This window comes from Lagopus leucura, unplaced genomic scaffold, assembly GCF_019238085.1.
Source record: "Lagopus leucura isolate 7727_CA_CO unplaced genomic scaffold, USGS_WTPT01 Super-Scaffold_100050, whole genome shotgun sequence".
Classification (NCBI taxonomy): domain Eukaryota; kingdom Metazoa; phylum Chordata; class Aves; order Galliformes; family Phasianidae; genus Lagopus; species Lagopus leucura.
Window position 1 is genome coordinate 1,292,868 of NW_024962296.1, and position 18,246 is coordinate 1,311,113.

Consider the following 18,246-nt stretch of genomic DNA (forward strand, 5'->3'; position numbering starts at 1 on the left):
TGTCATGCCTCAGCTTCACCACAGCTGTTCCAAAGCTTGCAGTCTTGTAAACTCATTTATACTCATTTGTACTCCTATAAACTGCCCTTTATAACCCTGCATGCCACTCAGGCTCTCGACTGAGGCGCCAGTATCTGACGCATATCTTGGCTATCCCAGAAACTTCATGTTTTCCTGGTCATTTTGATGGCTGGAATTCAGCTCCTAGCTCACAGATCTTACATGTTGCACAATTCATATCCGTTCTGCCTGCAGGTGCCAGGCCCGTTTACTTTATTTGTTATCTCCACAGCACTGATTCCTCATCTTTTAACTGGTTCCATCTCCTCCATTGCACGAAAACCCCAAGTTCGGTGTCTGTGAGGTAAACCCTCAGTAATAAAACACTGGAGATACACAGTGAGCTATGCCAAATGTCATTTTTCATTTATTTCTCATTGCCAAATGCAAAACATAAAATTAACATGAAAAGACATTAAAATGAGACAAGTGAACAGATCAGCAGCGGGAAGCAGAGAAGCACAGTGCCGTTCTGTGCCGAGCTGTTCTCTGTGCGGCACGGGACGGGCTGGGCACTGTTTTCTTCCCTACGTGCTCTGTGAGAGTTTTATTTCCCTTCCTTCTCCCCTGCTCTGAGACATTTTCAGTTTTCCCTGCAGCCAGCTTTCTGAGGCTCGCCAGGAACACGGCTCGAGAGGACAAGGAGCGCCTTGTAAACCAGGCCAGAGCTTTATTAAGCAGCTCTTTGCTGTCTGAAGGTGACACGATGGCTTCGCTCAGCAGCTGCGAGCAGCCCGGGCCTCTACACACCACACAGGCAGCACCGCGGGGACCGTCGGCCGCTGTTTTTGAGGGGACGGCTTTGCTACTCGTGATGGCGGCGGCACTCGGCTTCGCACTTCCCTCAGGCGCCCTGCCCGCTCCTAACATGGCCGCTTCGCCCGCTTCCAAGATGGCGGCGCAGAGCTCGCACCATAGAGACGCACAGCGGGCCGCTCTGCGCGCCGCGCTCTCTGTGGCGGCGGGGAGCCGACGGCATCTCTATGGCAGCGGCCACCGCGCTGCCGGGCGGGCGGCCCCGGGTGGCGACAGCCACCGCCGGGCGTTGAGGGAGCCCGCCGCGGGGCCGGCGGCGAGAGAATGCCCCTAGCCGCCTACTGCTTCCTGCGAGCTGTGGGCAAGGGCAGCTACGGGGAGGTGAGCCTGGTGCGGCACCGGCAGGACAGCAAGCAGGTAGCGAGGGGCTGAGGGGAGCGGGTCGGCCGGGGCCTGGCTGCGGGGGCCCGGAGGCAAAGCGATGGCAGCACGAGCGCCCTGCGAGCCCGTTAACCACGGTGCGCAGTGCGGTGTTCTGCTAACTTCGCCGTCCGAAAAGTAAACAGCACCGGGAGGGGACTTTCTGCCCTACGCAGGTCCCTGGATGTCACCGCTTTCTGTGCAGATCGTTAGCATTGGCCAGGATCTGGCTTCCTTATCGTTTCTGTTTTAACTTAAATATTTGATGTATTGGCCTGCGTCTTATCTGTTGCCAACTGTTATAAGCATTTTTTCACTAGCAGGATGAGCAAGATTTTTGGTTGTGGCTTTTGGAGCTTGCTATGTGTTCTGCAAAAGAAACTGTGTTTTAAGTATATTTGCTGCCAGAGTAATGTTTGGGTTTTTTTTTTGTTTGTTTGTGTTTTTTTTTTTGTTTGTTTTTGTTTTGTTTTTGTTTATTTTTTGTTTTTTTTATGGGTGTCACGTGGCTCAAGTGTTTAAAATGAAGAAAGTCTAATTTGCACAACAGAAAGCAGAAGAGGATTACAATGGACTTAATGGGAATCTTACCACAGTAGCATGTTCACTAAACCAAGTTTAAGCAGTGTTGAGTTTCAAGTTAGGCTATGTGCCTCTATTTTGCATTCTGGTCGTACTGACTAACACTGAAATAAAACTATAAGCTATTGGTTTCCATGCCCAAATACCACTGAGACAATAGAAGAGGGCAAGTCTGGAAATGCTTCAAAGGAAATATGAGTTATCCTCGAAGAAGACAACAAGGCTGGCTGCCCAGCTAAAGTGCCTCTGTACCAATACAGCCAATTTGGGAAACAAACTGTAGGAGCTGGAAGCCACCGTGCTACTAGAAAGCTATGGTGTAGTCACTGAAACCTGGTGGGATAATTCCCACGACTGGAGTGTGGCTGTTGACAGCTAGAGTTGTTTAGAAGCTACAGGTGAGGAAAGAGGGGAGGAGGCATTGCCCTGTGCATCAATAGATGTACAGAGTGTGAAGAGCTGTCCATGAAGAATGGCCATGAGCAAGCTGAAAGCCTACGGATGAGTTAGAGACTGAGGCAGAAAAGGGAGCCTAGTGGTTGGAGCCTGATGGAACGGAGGTTATTGATGAAGCCTTCTTCCTCCAGCTACAAGAGACATTGTGTTCACAGGCTCTCAACCTGCTGGAAGACTTAAGCCACCATGATATCCGCTGGAAAAGTAGCGTGGTGAGCTGTAGGCAATCCAGGAGGCTCCTGGAATGCACTGAGGACAACTTCCTGAGTCAAATAATAGATGGCCCCACCAGGGGGGATGCAAAACAGAACCTGTTGTTCACCAATGTGAGTGAATTTGGTTGGAGGCGTCAGGATTGGAGGCTGCCTGGGCTGTAGTGACACAAGCTCTCCATCCCCAGGTGTAGGCCATCAAGAAACGAAGGCAAGAGATCGGCAGGTGTCAGAACCAGGATCTGCTGGATAGACTAGAGAGCAAGAAGAAAATGCACAGGCAGTAGAAACATGGACCGGTACCATGGGAGTATAGGGATGCTACTAGGCTGTGCAGGGATGTAGTGAAGAAGACAAAGTTCAACTGGAACTGGTTTTGGTAAGGAGAGCCAAGAAAGGTGTGTACCTCAACTAGAAAAGGTTAGTCCAAGAAGGCATGCCTCCACTAGTGAGTAATACAGGCAGGCTGGACGAGGGTAAAGGTGAGGTACTCAGCAGCTTTTTTGCATCAGTCACTGGCAACTACTCATCACATAGCCCTTGAGGGAATGGGTTGGAAGGTGAGGATGTGGGAGTCCTCAGCGCGGGAGAAGTTATGAATCTGTTGTAGCGTGTCCAGAGGAGGGCCACAAAGATGATCCAAGGGATGGAACACCTCCCTACAAGGATGGGCTGAGAGCTGGGGCTGTGCAGCATGGAGAAGAGCTGCGGGGAGAGCTGAGAATGGCTTGTCAGTATCTGAAGGGGCTCTAAGAAAGGACAGGCTCTTTAGCAGAGTCTGTTGTGACAGAACAGGGAGAAATGGTTTCAAAGTGAAAGAGGAGAGATTTAGATTGAATATAACGAAAACCTTTTTGCAGTAGGGGTAGTGAGGCACAGGCACAAATTGCCCATAGAGGTGGTGGTGCCCCATCCCTGGAGGCAGTCAAGACCAGGATGGACAGGTCAAGCTATAGATGTTCCTGTTCATTGCAGGGCAGTTGGATCAGATGGCCTGTAATGATCCCTTCCAACTAAAAGCATTCTGTGATTGTAGTTAATTAGGCATGTAGAACACTAGTTCTACGACTATAGCTAGAGTATTTGTATTTTATTTCAAATGCAGATGATGCTGTGCACAGTTCTGTTGTGTTTCCCATGGGAGCCCTGTGCCACTGGTTATTAAAGCTGAGGAGCTTTTCTAATATCCAGCAGAGTTTTGAAAACAAACCATGCTCAGAGTCGTGAGGTACTGTTGCTTTCTGCATCATGGATTCCTGTGGTATATTAGGGGCAGTCTTCCTCAACGCTAATTAAACGTGCTGAATTAAATTAATAGGGCCAGCCTGGGAATTAGATAACCAAACAATTGCCAAGGACAGTGGAATTGAGTAAGGATTGTTGTAATGGTTTTGAATGAAAAACTCCCAGGTGAGAGTGGAGTCAGATGTGTGCCATGACATGGCTCTTCCATGGAAGGCTGCTTCCTTAGAAGGGATTGCCTCAAAATTTACATCAGTGAGGGACTGACCCTAAATATTGCTGCTCTGTTTGTTGAGCACATGCTCCATATGTGCTCCATGCTTTCTTCTCTCGCTTGGCTTCAATGATATTTTTCCTTAAATCTGAAATTCTTTAGGAAATGTTTGTTGTGGTATACATGAGGGAGAATAACAGCTTTCAAGTGTAGCTTAAAACAAAAATAAATTTATACTAACAGTAAAACAGAATATGGGCCAGAGACCTTTTGGCTTTCAGTATGACCAAGAGGCTGTGCTTCACTCTGATTCATTTCTTCTTGCACAGGCTTCAACCTGCATGTGCAGAACCTCGTACCTGCAGCAGATATGTTTTAGGGCAAAGTTGAAGATGTTTCTGAAGGAGTTGTAACTGACATCTGCTTTCAGCTTCTGGGGAAAATACTTTGTGCAGCCCTCCAACTGCTGCTCTGCTTGCACCATTGCTTTCCCAGTGGAAGCCTGTTTTCTTCCATGGTTAACTGCTTTGTAGGCTTTTTGTCCTAAGTCCGTTCTGTCTTAGGGCTCTGCTGCTGGGTGCTTGTTTTTTATTTGGTGCTTTTCTGTTAGGGCTGCTTGTTTTGCTTTTAAGAAAAGGATGAACAGACCTAAAAAGCTTAGCTGCGTTATCTTGTGCGTTCAGAAGTTCAGCTCTTTTAGATACTTCCTGTGGATATGAAAATATGGAATCCAAGCTTTGAAATAGAGATTTTTTTAATCAAATTCTTTTAAATTTCATTTAGAAAGCATGATCTATATTCAGGTGAATTTTATTCTAGATATTCATTGTTGTTTTTCCGATACAACTGCATGCTTTCCTTAGTGTTATATTATGTACTTACTGTGGAAATATTACTATCAAAACGACCCTTTTAGAAGTAACTGTGATGCACTGTAAGACATTTCTGGCTTAAGAGGTTAATGATAAACGTGTTTCTAAATGAAAAGAAAAAGATAATAAATGTGAACATAGACAAAACAAAGCAAGTGTCCCAGAATTCCTGTGCAGTGTCATTCAGGTAGACTAAGAACAGCTACAGCTGTTTCACCCCCTTGCCTCCCCTTGCCTCCATAATTGTCTATGTGGTATATAACTGCTGAGAAATTGTCATTTCCATATAGAATAACGTATGGAGATTTCCATTACTGTGTTTCCTTTAGACTTGAGTCATTTCTAGAGCTTCTATGTGGTGACTTTCTTCTCTGATGATACACCTTAGAATTTCTTTTCCAGTACGTCATTAAGAAGTTAAACCTTAAGCATGCTTCCAGCCGAGAGAGGAAGGCAGCGGAGCAAGAGGCACAGCTGCTCTCCCAGCTGAAGCACCCCAACATAGTGGCATACCGAGAATCCTGGCAGGGGGAGGATGGGCTGCTGTATATCGTTATGGGCTTCTGCGAAGGAGGAGACCTCTATCACAGACTCAAGGAGCAGAAGGGCAAACTTCTGCCAGAAAATCAGGTGGTAGAATGGTTTGTCCAGATTGCCATGGCATTGCAGGTAAAAGAAAATGTAACTTTGTCATTTTAAAATAGAAATCCAGTTTGTATCTCTCTGCCTTTAGAATTCCACAGTTAGGCTACAGATTTTGAAATCCACTTTGGCTGGGTTGACAGCTGAGTACAATGGTTGTCAGTTCCATTAAGGACCTGTTTGCAGGTCACTGCAGTCAAACTAACTTACTGTTTTAGATAGGGTTTTGCTATCGCTTGGTATATCTACATCTCTGTCACAGCAGACAGAGGTGACTTCCAGGGTGTTTGTAGTCTGAAATGCTTCTGTGGTTTTTGGATCAGACTTAATGAGGGTAGCTGTTGTTCTGTTTTCTTTAAAAGAAAAGGCTTCTTTCAGAAGCATTTTGTTTTCTGTGATTTGCTGTTTTTTAAATGGTAAGTTTAAACTGCTAATTCATCATTTTCTTAAATATAATCTGACTCCGCTGGCATCACAGATTATCAAACTTCAAAACTATTACTGTGGTAATAAAGACAAGACGGAAATATTCACACTGAGAAAGAAGAATTTTCTGTCCTGCTCCTTAAACGTTGGCTCCTGTGGCCAGATGCACACAAGTACATGTGTATGCACAGCCATGTCTGCTCTTGCTGATTGGAAGCCTCCTTTTTTTCCCATTCTTTAGACAAAGCTCATATGGCATTTTCCACCAAAAGTTTTAACTAAAGACTAAGATCTGGCTGCCAGGAAATGGAGCCATCAGAAGTGAGTTAGTCTGAGCACAGTCCTGCTTTTTTATTTCTTCTTTTCTGCTGGCTTGTTAAACCCTGTGGGAGATGTCAATAAAGCAGCACCAAGTTTTGGGTCTCTGCCTGTATTATGATGTTAATGTACCAATGCTGCCTTCAGCAGTGATAAATCATTTTTATTAGACGGTGATACCTGTGTCTTTGCTGTGTTTGCATTTCCCTCCTTTGTGTTGCCTGATTTTGCTTCTCATGGAGAACCAGTTGTGTTACTTAACTCAGTCTATATGTTTTTTTTTCTCTTCCCCTCCCAGTATTTACATGAAAAACACATTCTTCACAGAGATCTTAAAACTCAAAATGTTTTTCTGACAAGAACAAATATAATCAAAGTGGGTGACCTGGGAATAGCCAGAGTGTTGGAAAACCAGTGTGACATGGCCAGCACTCTCATAGGCACACCGTACTACATGAGCCCTGAGCTCTTCTCTAACAAACCCTACAACTACAAGGTACAGTAAGCTGATGCAAATGTCGTTTCTGCTTTGCTAAGCAACTTGTTTTGTTTGACTGAGAACATTACAATCATATGCACTACTTTTAATTCATTGCTTTTTAATGTCACAAATGGTAAAAGGAAAAATGAGATATTGGGCAGCACCTTTATGGAGCTGTTTGCTGCAGTGGGTGAGAATTAACAGCACGTGATAAGTTATCACAAATCAGACGTTTATCAGGCTACCTGTACCAATTGTAGCATGCCAAAATAAAGATTTTAGTCTGGGTTACGTAGCTGTGTTTTCTAAAAGTATTATGTATGAGACAGGATGCTTTATACTGAACTGTAACATTAAAAAAAAAATAGAGGAACGTGCAGCATCTCTGAATTTAAACTGAAGTAAGATGGTTGTGCTCTGATGTTCCACGTGTTGAGAACCATGGGGAGCATCAGTTTGGGTGTCTGTGAGCAACAACTAAGGGAAACTGTTCTTAGGAAAAACAAGATTTTCTTTCTCTGGTTAAAACCAATGTAATTAAAAAGAAAAACAACCACCCTACAAACTGCAACTTTTACAGTTATTTTCAGAATCCACTTGGTTAAAGTTGGGAGGAAATAAGGAAATAATCATCGTAGAAATCAACATAAAGTGAGACTGAGGCCGAAAGTTTGCAGCGCATTTTGATCTTAAATCATTTATTGTGGTGAAAAGCCTCTTGCAAAGCACATGGCTAAGCCTGGAGATAAAATTTCTACCTTTAATGCAAAGCTCTTCAAACTTTTTCTTTCCCTTTTTTCAGTCTGACGTTTGGGCTTTAGGCTGCTGCGTTTATGAGATGGCCACACTGAAACATGCATTTAATGCTAAAGACATGAACTCTTTGGTTTATCGAATTATTGAAGGAAAGGTAAAAACATTTTTATCAGTTCTTGGGGTTTTTTTGATAACTTGAGGTAACCGTTTGCAATCAGAAGCTGTGCAGGGATTTGGATGTTACATGCATCGTCATGGCTGTTTGTAAGGTTGGTGTTTCCTGGTAATCTCTGATAGAGCAGCACACCCAGGAAGTTTGTTTTTAGATATTGCTTGGGGTTTCTTATTTCCTTTCTGTACAGTGCTGTATAGATTAATCCTCAAGGTTTTGAGTAGCGTTTTTCATTTGCTTCTGGCTTACATGTTGTGCAAAGAATTCCATCACTATCAGCCTTTTTCCTGTTCTAACTTCAGTGTCTTATTTCCATGGCTATATGACGAGGTTAAAACAGATTAATTATGTATAAATCTCTTGCACCTATTCACAGAATTTCAACTTCAATGTTAATTAAAAGCAATAACAAAAATTGACAGGCAAAGCACAGCTATGGGGAAATGTATCGTGTGAATAGTTGGGCTGTTTTTTATACAGAGTACTTAGCTTGAATTTGGCTGTTATGTATCAGTGATTTTGCAGCATGCTTTGACAATGTGAAATAATATCAGACTTCCACTCCTGTTACAGCTGCCACCCATGCCAAAGGATTACAGCCCACAGCTGGTAGAAATAATACAAACTATGCTCAGTAAAAAACCTGAGCAGAGGCCTACTGTGAGAAGCATCCTGAGACAGCCATATATCAAGCACCAAATTTCGTTGTTTTTGGAAGCCACAAAGATGTAAGATGTTTTCACTTGAGTGACTGTATGCAAGGCTTTCTTGCTGCTTTCATCTTTGCTTTATAGCTTTTCCTATTTTGGTTTTATAGCAGGATAACATTAGTTCACTGTGTGCAATTGTAACGCCTGCAAACATATTAGTTGGCTTAGAGTCCTGAGAAATAGGAGAGCTAGAATGAAAACCAGTTGAGTTTGCTTGTTTTTGTTTTTTTTTTTTTTGCAAAGGCAAATTAAATTATGCAGCAGTTAGAACTGATCAGCTTATTCAGAGTAAAGAAACGAGAAACTCCAGTATTTCCAAGGAAACACTGGGTGCTGCAGGTTGTGCTGTATGGTTCATTGAGGCCATTTACCAGCTGGGAATTGTATTTGCAATTTCCTTTTGGTGTTCACTGATACCATTGTTTTTCTTTGGTAAGTTTGGTCAGTTACTTTCCTGCTCCCAGATAAGAGTGGTTTTGGTGCTGTGCTGAACAAATGTACTTTGCTGCCAGAGTCTAAATGGTGTTTCTAAGCTCCTTTTATAGAGAGAAAAATGAGAATGCTAAGTACAGCCTGTTGAAAAAGCCCCCTGTTGTGTTTTCTCTGTTATCTGTGTACTGGATTGTTTTTTTTTTTGAATTCATGGAATCTAAAGAAGTATCTTAAGGTCTTGTAGCCAATGAGTGAGCAGCTTTCGTTTTTTTCTAACAGGAAAGCAGCCAAAAGTCCTAAGAAAATGGCAGATTCTAAACTTAAAGATGCTTCTTCTGTGGTCCCAGTGAAGAATGAATGTCATAACAAGGACATTACACCCCCAAGCAGTTCCTCTGAGCGAGGCAGGAAATGCAGAGTTGTAAGATGCATCTTTCTTCCTCTCCTGCGCACTGAAAATCAGCTTGCTTTTCTCCTAGGAAAAATATTATATTTTACATGACATGCCCTGAGCACTGGTGAGAACATAGATTCCTAGTGGTGTGTAAAACTTACGTTGATGAAGGAATGGTGTTGAGGTTAATAACAGAAGTAATTAAAAAGCTGTGGGTCAGTAAGACTAATTGTAGTGCCTTAACTTTAAGATGGTAACTACATAACATCTGATTTTCTACCTGTGGGCCACTGTATGAACTACTTCTATGTAAACGTGCAATTGAATTTGCAGACTTACCTTTAGTGTGAAGCACAGTTATATACCAGTATTTCCACTCTGCTCATGGAGTATTTGAGGTAAAATATTTTTCAAATATTTGATGACAAGTGGTAATCGTTTTCAGTGACATGATTCTGATTGGCAAAATTAATTATTGCTCCACCACGGAACTGTTTGTTGTTCTCGTTGTTTCCAGTGGTTAAAATGAGTCATAAAGAGATTAATGTTGTATGTGGTTATGTGGTCAGTTGGTTTTTTTGTTTGTTTGTACTCTGAAATTAGTCTGCTGTCGTGGGTTTAGGCTTTAGAGCTGAAATGCTAAATGTATTTGGTGGAGCAGCTCTTGGAGAATTGCTGGCACTCATTGGCTTCTCCCTCATGGAAGAGCCAAGGGTTTACAACTTTTCTTTTGTGGCACCAGTGAAAGTGGGTGAGCAGTATATGTATACATCCCTGCCTGAAACGTAATCTACACATACAGCCTGCATCTCTTTTAAAATGTGGGTTGTGGCATTTTTGAAGCTCTCAATCTGCTAGCATAATTTCGTTACACTTCATGAGCTCTGGTATGTTAACAGTGTTCCTCAGGTGCTTGGGACATTCTTTCATAAGTGTGTAATACCAAGAAGCAACTCTCTTGTTTTGTTTTTATTCTAGAATGAGGAAGATTGTGCCATCAAACATAAAGCCAGCAAGTTTTGTCCATCAGAGAAACCAGCTGTTGAGCTGAGTACAAAACCACGCAGTAATGATTTGGACAACCTGGCAGGCTCTTTAGCTACGATTAGTGGAGTGAATATTGATATCTTACCATATGAAAAGAGAAACTGTGGAAGTGAAAAGAGTGAGCATATGCCAGAGGGTCATAAAGCAAAGTGTGTGAATGCTTCAGGGAATTCTGAAATAATATCCAGTAATCCTCCAATGAAAACTGATGGACCACAGAAAAAGACAAAGCAAGCTTCTAAAGGGAGAAGCATTGATTCTAAGCACTCCTCTGTTGATGCTGTGGAAGATGATGATGACACTTTGAAACTCCTGCAGCCTGCATTGAAAGACCAGGAGCAAACTGATGTGGTAATGCATTTATGATTACGTGGACTTTGAAATAGGTGTAACTAATAGACACCTCTTAAAGCTCAGAGAGCTGCTGCTCGTATTGGGTTTGCTACCCAAGCAGGATTCTGCTGATGGCATTATTGGTGTGCTCTAAATAGCTGGGAGCCTTGGCTTCAGATTTGCAAATGCTGTGTGGTGGGGGAGTTTCAGATGATGGTAATTCTGCTTCTGAAGGGAACTCGAATCTCCGAGCTGAGAAGAGAGATGGCAAGAATCGTTTTAGGACTTCTTTGTTGTGAATAGGCCTGGCTGATTTCTTGGGTTGGTCCTGGTGTGGGTAGGTGACTAACAGCAAATGGAGGAGACTGCCAGTCAAGTGGGTCTCAGAGAGGCTTTTCTCTTCCATTCTTGACTATTTAGTGCACTCAATTAAATGATCTGAATAGATAAATGGTAGGCTTGGGGCCGGGGTACTGGATTTGTCAGAGAGTAGAGGATAGATTAAACGGCGCTTGGGATTGATTCCTGATTTATACGCCACTCTCCCTGTCTCCTTTTTGCTTCTTTATAGTCTGACACTCAATGGAATGTTGAAGTTTTGAAAGAAAAAAGTGAGGATGAGGAGTAGGAGTGGTTTAAGGCAGGCAGGTGATGAAGTGGTGGAAAGAGGCATAAGAGAAGGGAGAATTGAATAGTGATGTGGAAGTCTGAAGCATTTAGCTGTCTTGCTTTCCTTTCTTCTGAAGGCAGATTGTCTATTGCTGTCCTTAATTTCATTTATTCTTTCACTGCTTGTGTTGGTGATCTGGAAAATCAGTATGTCTAAGGAAATGTCAGCTTCTCCCTGGGCTTCTGTAGTGCTGCCATTTAGATGGTAACTGACACAAATGCTGCCTAATTCTTTTCCCCGTGTGCATTTCCCAGTGTTAAACAGGTTTGCTATGGCAACTGCAAAAATACTGTTCTTATTTCATCCTGTTGAATCTCTAAGTGTCAAATATAAACATGGCTCTTCCCCTCACATTGGTGCTTGGATGTAAGTCTTACGTCTGTTCCTGGCTGCACAGCTGTCACTTCTGCACAATCGCTTCAAGCCATTTTGCTTTAGGTGCTGATTGCCTTGTAATTACTTTTTTTCTACAAGAAGATTTTCATGCGCTTTTAAAATGAGAAATCATCTATTGCAGAGTTTGGATTCTACTGAAAATCTGCTGGAACCATTTGTTCCTGTTGTAATTGAGGTGTCTTTGGAGTGCTTCATTCTTGAGATGTGGTGGTGCAGCAGATACTGTTTTCTGGCTGTCACCAGCTTATTGTGTTTGCAGTATCATGTGCTAAGTTGGATGTAGGCCAAACAGTCAAGTAGCCTGTGCTGATTTTTTTTTTAAGTGCCTACAAACTGAAAAAGTACTTTTCTTTATTAGGATGTTGTCTATCGTGGAGCTTCAGGAGATGCTCAGGAAAAAGTTCTCTCTCAATTACAGCCTCATGGTTCTACTCATGAGCCCTCTGTCTCACGGCAGCAATGGCAGAAGAAAAGAGAGCTGGCTGAAGTCTGTTCAGAGAAGGTACAGGGCTCCTTTCACTGCTTCCACAATGGGCTGAGTGGCTTTTTGGGGAAAGACACCACCTTTGTAAGGAAAGGGAAACAGGATGCTTGGTTTTCGGAATCATACCTTATTGCTGTTCTCTTCAGTTTGGGTATTTGAGGCTGGGATCAGCAAAATCACAGGGTGAAAAGTAGTCTGGAAAGAGGGGGAAGAGGTTTAGGGATGGAGAGAGGGGAAGTGGACGCAAGCAGGAGTGCAAAGTGGGAGACGTCATGTAGAATGCAAACCTCTCATCCAGCTTTACCATGCAAGAGTGTCTTCAGATTGCAGAAAACTTGATGTAAATACGTAGTTTCTTACTCATTTCTCTCTCAAGTTTGGAGCAGTTTCTCCTCGGCTTTTACCTTTTCCTACTGATGTGAGTGTGAAGGCAGCACAAAGCTGTGCAGAGGAGCGTGTTGCCAACATCTCTGCACCTGCCAACAGCGCCAAAACCAGTCAAGATGCCATTGCAAAGGTTGGTTCCAAACACTGTTGGTTCCAAACATGGTGTCACTCTGTTTTTGTCTCTCTTCTGAGCAGGCTGTTCCTGGAGCACGTGTACAGAGAGTACAGAAATGCAGAGTAGTTTCCTACGTGGAAGTTCAGTCGGCCATCTGGCTGGTGTTGGAAGAGATGCTTCTGTGCTGAGCCAGTCTCACGCTTCTTTTTAAAGTGTGTTAGTCGTGGTTCCCAAAACCGTTTTGTAATAAATAATACAGCGTTTAGAATTAGAATTAGAAATCAGCTTTCTCTTTGTCGTACGAAAGAACGTGTTTTGTTTTGTACATAGCGAAGGTCGTTGTGACAATTGCTAATTAATACCGTACTAATTTATCTTAAAGGGGCGGCCTTTGTCAGCCAGAGAGCGGAGGCGGCTGAAGCAGTCTCGGGAGGAGATGTTTCCCTCTGGTAATTGTTTGCACGTGAGCTCTAGAAATGGACTGCTGCCAGAATAAATTCAAACTCACTGTCTGTTCTTCACTGACATCCTGAGAAAGATGCACTAAAGCTGCAGTTCTGACAAACGTTTCTGTATTCTTCTAATTCTTAATTATGTTCAGTCGCATTCAGGGGTGATGGCTTGTATTTGAAATGTGTGTGAGGCTCAGGATGTACACTTTTCAATAGAAACCGCAGTGCTTTTTGTTAGCAGAATGCCTGCCTATCCAAACCTTTTCTTGCATGAGCATGAAATTAATTCACAATACATACAGCTGAGTTGTAAATATTGCCAAAATGTCATCCTTCCAGTGATCCCAGCAAGACGAGCAGGAAGTAGTGCAGTAGTTGAAGGAAAATCTCATATGGAAAATCGTGTTAAAGTTGCTCAGTCTTCATCAGATCCCAGTGCTTCTCAGGTAAACTGAGGTCGTCACGCTTTTGATGTATTTCAGTGGAGGCACCATTTGGGAACCTAGCCGTATTTAAAAAAAACAAACCTGTGTGTGGAAGAAACTCAGTGAGAATGCTGAGTTATCTGCATGTATTTAAGTCCTGAGGGAAAGTACAGCTCTGTGATCTGCCTGTTTGTTCGGCTAGATCAGCTTAACACTTCTACACATTTTCTACACCTGTCAGAGGTAAAGCCTAAGAGGTCCCCCAGCAGCACTGATGTGTGATTTCACTGCTAGTTGGGTTTTTTGGTTTGTGGATAAGAACATATCTATCATGAGCTCTGTTTTGGTGGTGGGTGAATCGCCTGCTGGAGTTCAGCCTTCACACCTTACCTCTAGCCTTGTAGGTCTCACTGTGCTTTGTTAGTAGTGTTTCTGTACTGTATTTGAGTATGTTTACATGCTCACAATAAGAAATAGCTTCCAGAAGAAAACTAAATAGTTTCTGGTGGTATTCTTTTAGTTGCCTAATGAAATAAAAAAAAGGCTAAGGTCATGAACATACGTTGGGCAAAATCTGCAAATCCATGGGACGTTATTAACATCAGGAAAACAAAAGAAGAAACTTGAAAAGTCAAAGCATAGGCTTTGTTTTCCTCAGTCCTGTGCTTGCAAGGAAGGTATTTTGCATGGTTTGCCTGCTTGTGTATGCTTGTAACTGTTATTTAAGTGCAAAAGCAACGTGGATTTAGTAATGTTTGGTAATGCTGTGTGCACTGCTGGTAGTGGTGCTGTGTGCTGTGCACTGAGCACAAGATCCTGGGGACACGTGGCACAGAGTCCTTGTGTATTTCAAGGGATGCTGAAACCTTAACTAATAAAGGAAATCAATATGATTTGAAGATGTGTGTGTTAAAGATCAGCAGACGAGCTAAGGATAATCATGCATAGTGTAGGTAGCTGGAAATCGTGCACGATGTAATTGCTGTAAAATGAGGCACTTGGTAAAGCATTGGTGGTTGTTGAAGCTGAGCCATGGTGTGGTGCTAGTCAGACAAGCAGTAAGCACGTTCTGATGTGTATTAGCTTGTTTAAAAATGAAGTTGAAACTCTTTGAATATATCAGCATGCAACAACTGTTCCAGTTGAATGGGGCTCTTTTTTGTGTAGAGCAACTAGTTAGTGCCATAGTGATAAATTAATTCTGAAAATCAGGGTTTTCCTCCGTTGTTTCCTCTTCCTGTAGAAAAGCAGAGAAACCCACTGCCTGTCTGATGATGAGCTGAGCTCTTCCACAAGCTCTACAGATAAGTCTGATGGAGATTGCAAGGAGAAGTAAGTATTTTGTGTACAGTGTGGGAGAGTATTAAAAACTGACTTGGAGTGGGGAGAAAAATTCCAGGCATTGCTTTCCCAGTTTCCCTTTACACAGTGATTGAAGAATCTCATGATACATAGCGTTTAATCGTTGTCCCTCTCTGATGATAAACTTTTTGTGCTGTACTTCTTAGGACATGCAATTGTGTAGCTGTATTTTGGCAAATGAAGCTCCCCAGTAAACCAGTGTTGCAGCATCAGAGGATAAAGACCGCCCAGGGTGCTTTAAAAGCATGAGTGCAGAGCTGTCTGTGTGTTTTCTTTCAGCTCTGAAGGGGGCTGAAATCATTTGTTTCACATTTTGTCAGTGTTAGCAACTTCTTCAAGAGATGCTGTTTGTTGCGTCGCTGCAGGTGCAGCTGCACAGGTAGCAGCAGCTGATAGGACTGAGGGTTTTGTCCAGCTGGATGCATTTGGTGCCATTGTTAGATGGAATACTGCTAATGCTGCTGTTGGTAAAACTGCACCGCAAGATGTGAATTTAACCTGGGATGCTTAGCAGGACCTCACCCTATTTATTGAAAGTCCTCTGAAGGCAGAAGGGAAATTGCATCACCAATGGTAACTGAATTACATCGTGTTTCTCCTCTCCTAGAAAAAGCAGTGTGAGTGAAGTGAATGAGCTGGTGCAGCTGATGATTTGCACACTGAGAGTGGACCCCAAGGACAGCTCTGAGTGCTCTGTAACCTCAACTCCAGCCCAGGAGTTCAAACTGCATAGGAAATACCGAGACACTTTGAGTTTGCATGGAAAATCATCAGAGCCATCACAGGACTGCGAATTTGAAGAGATTCCTTCAGGTCTGTTGCTGTGTTACTGTCTTAAATGATTGGTTGTCAGCTGCTAATTGCCAAAGAGAACCTCCTAGTGGGCGGCAGAAAGCAATCGGTCCACTCTTGCTTCTTCCAGATATTAACAGCTTTCCAAATAATTTTGGGTACAGAACTGTTCTAGCTGTGATATACATGCTAGTGAAGGCAGTGGGGTCAGTCCCTGCAATTATTAATGAAGAAAGCTGATCTGTGCTGGGACTTGTATTTAGAAGTTTCCAGAATGAACAGTTCAGAGTTGGAGTTGAGCATTTTGAAAGCACTTGTTGTGAATTGTGGACAAAGCTGGAATTGCACAACTCAGCATTAAAGACAGCGGAGGTTTTTATGAAGATAGAATCATAGAATCACAGCATGGCCTGGGTTGCAAAGGAGCACAGTGCTCATCTCGTTCCAAGCCCCTGCTGTGTGCAGGTCGCCAACCAGCAGCCCAGGCTGCCCAGAGCCCAGCCTGGCCTTGGATGCCTGCAGGGATGGGACATCCACAGGCTCATATAGAAGCTCATTTGCAAGAAATTATTCTTAAAACAGTTGAGTGGTTTTCTGTTGTTGTAGAGAATTGTTAGAATGAAAAATAGTATTTTGCAGAAGAGCTGCCTGAAATGAAGTTAGAGGCCTAATTGTGTGAGCTGCCTGCAGTGATGTTGTGCTGTACGGAGCCTGAAGATTGAGCATTGGAATGGCTCTCACAGGAGATCACTGTGGATGATCTCCTTCAGATAAAAGGTTATTTTATGCAAACTGACAACTGCAGTTCTGTGGCAGTGTGTGGTTCCGTGTTCTTCTAGGTGTGTAGTATGAAAATTGAAAGTAACTGCAGTGATCTTCTCCTTTTTTTTTTTTAATAGACATGTTATCAGGTCCTGAAAAGATGAGGAGAATGGTTGAAGTCCTGAGGTCTGATGTGGTGCGAGGACTGGGTGTGAAACTTCTTGAGAGGGTGTACAGCATTATGGAAGAAGAAGATGAAGTGAAGAGAGAGGTGAATGCTTTACAAGTCAGATTTTTAGAATTGTTTGATTTCTTACAAACCACTTCTTAGATATTGAGCTAACAGTGCAAACCTGAGTTCCAGAAAGTGTTGATGTGGTCAATGGCAGGCAAGAGCCTGAGTGTGTGTTCAACATTATAAAAATTGGTTCTGAATGTAAGTGGCATTCAGCTACACGTTCCTGAGGAACCAGAGGAGCTTTAGAACTGTCCCTGAGTTTGAGGAAGATGTGAGGGGTGTAAGTAATGGCTCTGTGCTGTTTCTCCATTAAGGGCTTCCTTTTGAACTACAACTTTGTGTCTTCATGTTCCTCTCACTTCAAAGTGAGAAATGGTTTAATGCCTGTTCCTAATGGAGGTGAATGAGCAAAATGTTTGACTCCTCTGATTAAAAGCTTTACTACAAAGAAAATACCTCATGAGCAGGCATTGCCAGCGAGTATTTAAAACTGCCAGGGGGGATTTGGAGCATCTCTTGCTTTCACAGTAAAATGGACTTTTCCCATTTCCCCCCTTCCATCTGTGCAATAAAACTTCACCTGCTGCTTTCAGCTCAATGCTTTGGTTGACATCCTGATTCCTTTTGCTGATGTTTCAGTCGCTGTTGCTTTTTTCAGTAAGTTTGCTGGTATTTTCTTTTTTTCTTCCTTGTGCTCTAAACAGCTGCAGTTGCGGGAGCACATGGGAGCCAAGTATGTGAGCTACAGTGCGAAGGCACGCCACCTGAAGTTCCTTGAAGAAAATGTGGAGTTGTGAGCAGAGCCTTCTCCTGAGCAAAGAGGACAGAGCTGTCCATCTTGTCTGATGGATTGGATCAGCTTGAAGAGCGTGTTTTTCCACTGACCTCATTGGCTGCATAAACGTGCAAAAAACCATTATACTTTGTAGTAATATTTTTCATGTTAAAATGCTTTCTCAGAAGAGAAACTTTGTTTAGTTTTTATTCTCTTAATTAAACTTCATTTTTTCTATAGGGCTGAAACACCAAGCTTTGTATAAAAGGAGTGTCCAAAAAAAAAGAAAAAAAGTGTGTCAATTTGTCATAGAGATAGAGATAGATAGATAGAGAGAGATAGATAGATAGAGATAGATAGATAGAGATAGATAGAGATATATATGACGTGTGTGTGTGTGTATATACACACATAGAGGGAGGGAGGTGATGGTGGAGGTGGAGGTGATGGTGGTACCAGAATCCATGCTGAGGCCACGGTGTGAGACACCAAACCTTACCCCAAGTATTTGTATAGAGTTAGTGGGGAGGAGCAGCTCTCACTTGTGGTGTGGGGGACAGACGGAAAGAGCAGGGATAGCACAGTTCACCCATGCACAGACAGCTTATTTCAAAGGCAAAAACACAAAACCTGAGGCAGCCTGCATCGCATCAGGTTGAAGGAAAAATGACTGGAGGCAAGAATACAAAGGAAGGGTGTGGATGGACAAAAGTCTGCTTGAAGCTGCAAATGAAAACCTTCCTTGCCTGCTCCACCCCCCAGGTGCCTCTCTACAACAGGTCTGAGGCCTGCATGGGGAAGGTGCAGCTGTGGGTGGGAGCAGTGAAGGGGCTGAAGCACTGGACCAGGGTGCCCAGAGAAGT

General features: G+C 43.0%; 1 protein-coding gene across 2 annotated transcripts; it reads left to right on the forward strand.

Annotated features, from left to right (window-relative positions):
- The first annotated feature begins 1,081 nt into the window (after positions 1-1,081).
- Positions 1,082-17,570, forward strand: NEK4 (NIMA related kinase 4). Of its 2 annotated transcripts, none has more exons than XM_042885520.1 (15): positions 1,082-1,233; positions 5,217-5,483; positions 6,499-6,696; positions 7,484-7,591; positions 8,183-8,337; positions 9,031-9,172; positions 10,124-10,543; positions 11,950-12,093; positions 12,452-12,592; positions 12,960-13,026; positions 13,369-13,475; positions 14,698-14,786; positions 15,424-15,629; positions 16,508-16,641; positions 17,313-17,570. In XM_042885520.1, the coding sequence occupies exons 1-15, from the start codon at positions 1,141-1,143 to the stop codon at positions 17,403-17,405; spliced, it is 2,364 nt and encodes a 787-aa protein (XP_042741454.1). In that variant the 5' UTR covers positions 1,082-1,140; the 3' UTR covers positions 17,406-17,570. The 2 variants fall into 2 exon arrangements, with proteins under 2 accessions (XP_042741454.1, XP_042741455.1); XM_042885521.1 differs by having other exon boundaries at positions 1,082-1,197.
- Positions 17,571-18,246: the final 676 nt, after the last annotated feature.

Coding starts and splice junctions, on each gene's coding strand:
- NEK4 (XM_042885520.1), top strand. CDS start 1,141: ATGCCCCTAGCCGCCTACTGCTTCCTGCGAGCTGTGGGCAAGGGCAGC. Junction 6,697..7,483: donor ACAAACCCTACAACTACAAG/GTACAGTAAGCT, acceptor CCCTTTTTTCAG/TCTGACGTTTGGGCTTTAGG. Junction 13,476..14,697: donor CAGATCCCAGTGCTTCTCAG/GTAAACTGAGGT, acceptor CTCTTCCTGTAG/AAAAGCAGAGAAACCCACTG.